General features: G+C 57.7%; 1 protein-coding gene across 1 annotated transcript; it reads left to right on the plus strand.

Annotated features, from left to right (window-relative positions):
• The first annotated feature begins 625 nt into the window (after positions 1 to 625).
• LOC112986275 (potassium voltage-gated channel subfamily V member 2-like) lies at positions 626 to 3,239 on the plus strand. The gene is made up of 2 exons (XM_026105471.2): positions 626 to 1,876; positions 2,967 to 3,239. Exons 1-2 carry the CDS (start codon positions 626 to 628, stop codon positions 3,237 to 3,239), a joined length of 1,524 nt encoding a protein of 507 aa, XP_025961256.1.
• Positions 3,240 to 5,001: the final 1,762 nt, after the last annotated feature.

Genomic DNA, 5,001 nt, shown 5'->3' on the forward strand with positions numbered 1-5,001 from the left:
AGCTAATAACCATTTCCCTTTTCTGGGCTGTGACAGCTGAATGGAGCAATGGCAGCTGCACTAACACTTGTGCTTAATGACCGATGCCAAAAGCAGCATCTGTTGTGGGGAGCAATGTGGAGGTTAAAGCTGATACCAGTCCCGCGTGTCTGCACCTTTATGTCCTTCGCAAAAGAGGCCTTCAAAGGTTAAATGTAGGCAAGTTCATGCTGTCTCTTCAGCTTGCTATAGTAGATGCCCTGCTTGGAAATAGGGTAGTATGTGACAAATGCAAACAGCTAATCAGAACAGAATGAGGAAAAAGAGAAGTGCAGGGCTGGAAATAGTCCCTTATATAAAGGGTTAGTGCTTCAATCTCATTATTGTCTTAAGGAGCGGACACTGAGCTGCTTCCAGCTCCTACAACGCAAACCTCAATCTGATAAGCAATCGGCTTTGGGAACCTGGCAGGTGCCACGTGGCACCGTGACACAGGCAGTGCCCCTTGGCAGTAACTCTCCACGGCTCCTCCGAGCTGAAAGCACTTGCCCTAGTCCGCACATGGCTGGTGGGAATGTTCCTGTGAAGCCAAAGTTACTGTCCCGCAGCCTGGAAGAGGAATCGCCGCTTTGAAGGGTTGGGCACAATGAGGCAGCTGGGGAAGCGGCGTGCAAGCCTCTCCGCCAATCTGAAGATTGGGGACCACCGGGGCTGCTGCCGGACCCCAGAGGAAGAGGAAGTCTACATCCCGTTTGCTCAGGACAGCCTGATAAAGCAGTGGAGCTCCATGCAGAACATGACAGACAGAAACCAGGACGAAAGCAGAATTCCCATCATAAGGAACAAGTACTTCCTCAACATTAATGTGGGAGGCAAATCATTCCAGATAGCTTACAAGGCAGCTGCCCGGTATCCCATCACCAGGATTGGGAAGCTAGCCATTTACACAGACCCTATGAAGAAGCTGCAGCTCTGCGATGACTACTCAGTGCAGAGGAATGAGTACTTCTTTGACAGAGATCCTTCAATTTTCCACTACGTCTTCCACTTCTACCGCAGCGGTGTCCTGTGGATAATGGGCGAGATGTGCCCCAGCCACTTTGTGGAGGAAATTGAGTACTGGGGAATCCATCTGAAATACTCCCAGCGCTGCTGCCGGATGCTGTTTGAGGAAAAGCAAGATGAACTCAGTGAGTTCCTGAAAATAGAGAAGGAGCTGGAGGCAGAACTGGAGCCCCTGGACTCAGCAGAGCACTTTGAAGGCAAATGCCTGGGGAAGTTTCGGAAGATGATCTGGGACCTCATTGAGAACCCTTACTCTTCTGTCCCAGCCAAGATCATTGCTGTCATGTCCAGCTTCTTTGTGCTCATCTCCATCGTGGGCATGACTTTGAGCACAGTGGAGGAGATGAAGCACAAGACTGGGAAGAAGTGGATGGAGCAGCTGGAGATGATCTGTGCCATTTTCTTCACTTCCGAGTATCTCATGCGGCTTTTATCTTCCTCCACCTTCCAGAAGTTTTTGCGGGCAGCATTTAATGCTGTAGACCTAGTGGCCATCCTGCCTTTCTATATCCAGATTCTCTTTGAAAATCTGGATGAAGCAGACACACTTTACCATGAGGAACTGCACAAGATGGAGAATGTGAGCAAGCTGGGAAAAGTCCTCAAGCTCATCAAGCTCATGAGGATCTTCCGCATCCTCAAGCTGGCACGCCACTCCACTGGCCTCCAGGCCTTCGGCTTCACCATGCGCCAGTGTTACCAGCAGGTTTGCTGCCTCTTCCTCTTCATCGCCATGGGGGTCTTCACCTTCTCCGCTCTCATGCACTCTGTGGAACACGACGTCCCAGGCACCAACTTCACCAGCATCCCCTTTGCATGGTGGTGGGCAGCGGTAAGGTGTGGGTTCCTCTTCCAGAGAGGGGTGTGGTGTGGCTCCACGGGCAGGGGCTGCCTCAGTGCTCGAGGGGTTCACCATTAGCTGCTGGTCAGGAGGCAGAAATGGGCCCGGTTTTCCCACTGAATCAGGTTCAGTGGGAAGCCCAGAGCCCTGCATGCTTTGAGGGAGGAAATCGGAGATCAGGACTAAGCTCAGATGCTCAAAACCAGGCACAGGGATAGGATGCTGGGTCAGAGGTGGCCTGGGAGCATCCAGGCCTGGCCTTGTGCCAAGGGGGGCATGACTTAGCGTGGGCTTTATCTGTCATGGCACCTGGGACCCAAGCACATGGGTGGCCCTGGCATGGTTCAGATGCCCTGGGGTGGATGCTCGGACTGGCCGGAGGCTTGGCCGGGGAGAGGCAGCCTGGCTGGGCTCACGAGGCGTAAGGAGAGGCAGCGGGGTCAGCGCCTGTGGGGCTGAGGAGAGCAACCCAGGGCTGCGCAGGGCTGGGAACCAGGGAAACGTGGTGACGCCTTGCTCCAGCCTAGGTCCGGAAAGAGGACACAGACCAGAGCACGCTGCAGTCGGGGACAGGAACCTTCGGGCTGTCGGAGTCCCGGGATGTCCCTTGTTCGCTGCCTGCTTGTGCCACCAGGAGCCAGCAGCTCTGCTGAGCCAAGCGCTATAATAAACCTGGGATTAACTCTGAGCTGACAGACAGCTAAAGCACTTGAGACCCAGGGGTTACAAGGGGTTTTTGATTTGCAGACAAAATGATCCCACCAGTCACTTCTGCTATTATAATCTCTCTCCACCCCCCCGGGCTGCCTGCCTCTAATTCCTCCCCGAGGAAGTGTCTCTTAGCAAGATCAGCTGATCCAGGTGCTTAAATGACCAGGGATGAGAATCCCTGAATGGCTGATCCTAGGCTCTAGCAGCGTGTCTCCATGCTCCTGCGTGCAGGAGGAGAGAGGTGGGTCCCAGCACCAGTAGGGCTGTTGGATGGGGGTGAGAGGAAAGCTGGGATGCCCTTCAGTGGGTGAGCAGCCAGGAGAGGTCTGCAGGGCTTGAACATGGAGCGTTTTATCCCCTCCTTTCCCAGGTCAGCCTCTCCACTGTGGGCTATGGAGACACTGTGCCCGACACGGTGCTCGGCAGGATCGTGGCATTCGGCTGCATCTCCTTCGGCATCATCCTGAACGGCATGCCCATCTCCATCCTCTACAACAAGTTCTCCGATTACTATGCCAAGCTGAAGTCCCACGAGAACGAGACCAGCCTCTCGCTCAAGCTGTCCAGGAGGATCCGCTTCAAGGAGCGAGCCCTGCGGAAGCTGTCGGAGTGCTGTGGAGCCGACCCCCGCCGCCACCACTGACCCTGTGCCCCCAGACAACCCCTCCACCCCCGCTTGTCTCCCACCGTGACATCTCCTGCCCTCTGTCCTGGCCATCCCTCCCTGCAGCTGCTCTTGTAGGTCCTGTCCCCCGGGAAGGCTTCATGCCATGGGGAGGGAGCGTGCGGGGAGGTGCCGTTGCAGAGGTACCTGCGCCAGCTCAGGCTGTTTGGAGGGATGAAGCACGGCTGTGCCTGTCCTTGTGCAGTGACCTGCCTGAATAGTGCGTGCCAGATGTCGCTGTCCTGGAGAGCAATGACTAAAGGAGCAGCTATAGGGAGTACTGCACAGGCACGGCAGGGTCTGTCCACCATGGTCAAGGGGCAGGTTAGCTAGGGAACGGGACACCCCAAGGACACAGGGCACGAGCAGGTGGGATGCATCAGGCTAGACTTCCACCGTCTGGAGGGTGGTAGAAGTCTACAGGTGATGAGATAAAGCCCGGCGTGACACCTGCCCAGGCTCTGTACAGTCACAGCTTTGTGCTGCTCGGAGAGCACGGCCAGCAGCAGCGGGAGTTAGTCCTGTCCTAGCCAGGGCAGCCAGCCGGGGCGGGGAGGTCTCTAGGACAGGACATCTGCCCTGAGCTTGCTACCACTGTTCCTGTGTGTCGGTGGGGAGGAACAAGCCCACGATGGACGTGAGCGAGCCAGTCTGCACATGAGCTTTAGGATGAGGTGCCTGGTCCTGGGCACGCTGGAAGCAGAGCTGGGGATGTCTGCGTGGGCTCGGGACACCCAGGTTGGCTCTGTCCTGTGCTCACATCCCAGTGGTGGTAGGGGACATCTCCATGGGCTGCAGGGGAAGTATTTGCCCTCAGCTGTGTGACTGGACCCAGCAAGGAGATCCCTGGGGAATGCACCCTTCTGCTGAAGGGGACGGGAAGAGGGACCCCAGGCAGGGCCTGACCCTGCAGGGCAGGCGACAGGGAAAGGCCGACAGCCGTGGGTGCCGCTTTTGGGTGAGCAGCGGCAAGGAAACGGTTGCCTGCCAGGCTGGGGTGCAATTTCCCCACCTGCAAGCTGAACTCGGAGATGAAGAGCTGCTGCGGGCAAGGCAGGGGCACCCGTGGCAGCCTGCGGCCATGGTTAAGCGGCTGCTATTTTGAAACTGTTGGAAAGAGGCTTGGAGTGGATCAGCCGTCTGGCAGGGCTGGGCCGGCGGCTCAGACACGCTCCCACCGAGTCCTGGATCACCGAGGGACAGCAGGCATGGGGCAGCAGGGCTGTGCGCGGCGGGGACCCCATAACCTCCACGGACCCCTCAACACCTGCACCAGCTCCCCGGTCCCCACATCGCCTCCCCCTATACTTGCACCTCCCCCGCAATGACCCCAACCCCCCAGTGCAGGTCATCTCCATTTTTCTCCCCATTTCTCTTTTGCAAGGAACCTTCCCTTCGGGCAGCCTCCTCCGGCTGTCTTCCCCGGAGCCGTCCTTCCCTGCCGCCCGTCCGCACTCAGCAGCATCACCTCCGGGCACCTGAATCCCAGTCCTCGATCACCTCCGGGCACCCGCATCCCAGACCTCGATCACCTCCGGGCACCCGCATCCCAGACCTCGGTCACCTCCAGGCACCCTCATCCCAGACCTCAGTCACCTCCAGGCACCCTCATCCCAGACCTCGGTCACCTCCGGGCACCCTCATCCCAGACCTCGGTCACCTCCGGGCACCCTCATCCCAGACCCCGTACCTGCCAGCCCCATCGGGCAGCAGTCACAAAAGAAACCCCCCTGAGAACCGC

Source organism: Dromaius novaehollandiae, chromosome 25, assembly GCF_036370855.1.
Source record: "Dromaius novaehollandiae isolate bDroNov1 chromosome 25, bDroNov1.hap1, whole genome shotgun sequence".
In the NCBI taxonomy this organism is placed as follows: domain Eukaryota; kingdom Metazoa; phylum Chordata; class Aves; order Casuariiformes; family Dromaiidae; genus Dromaius; species Dromaius novaehollandiae.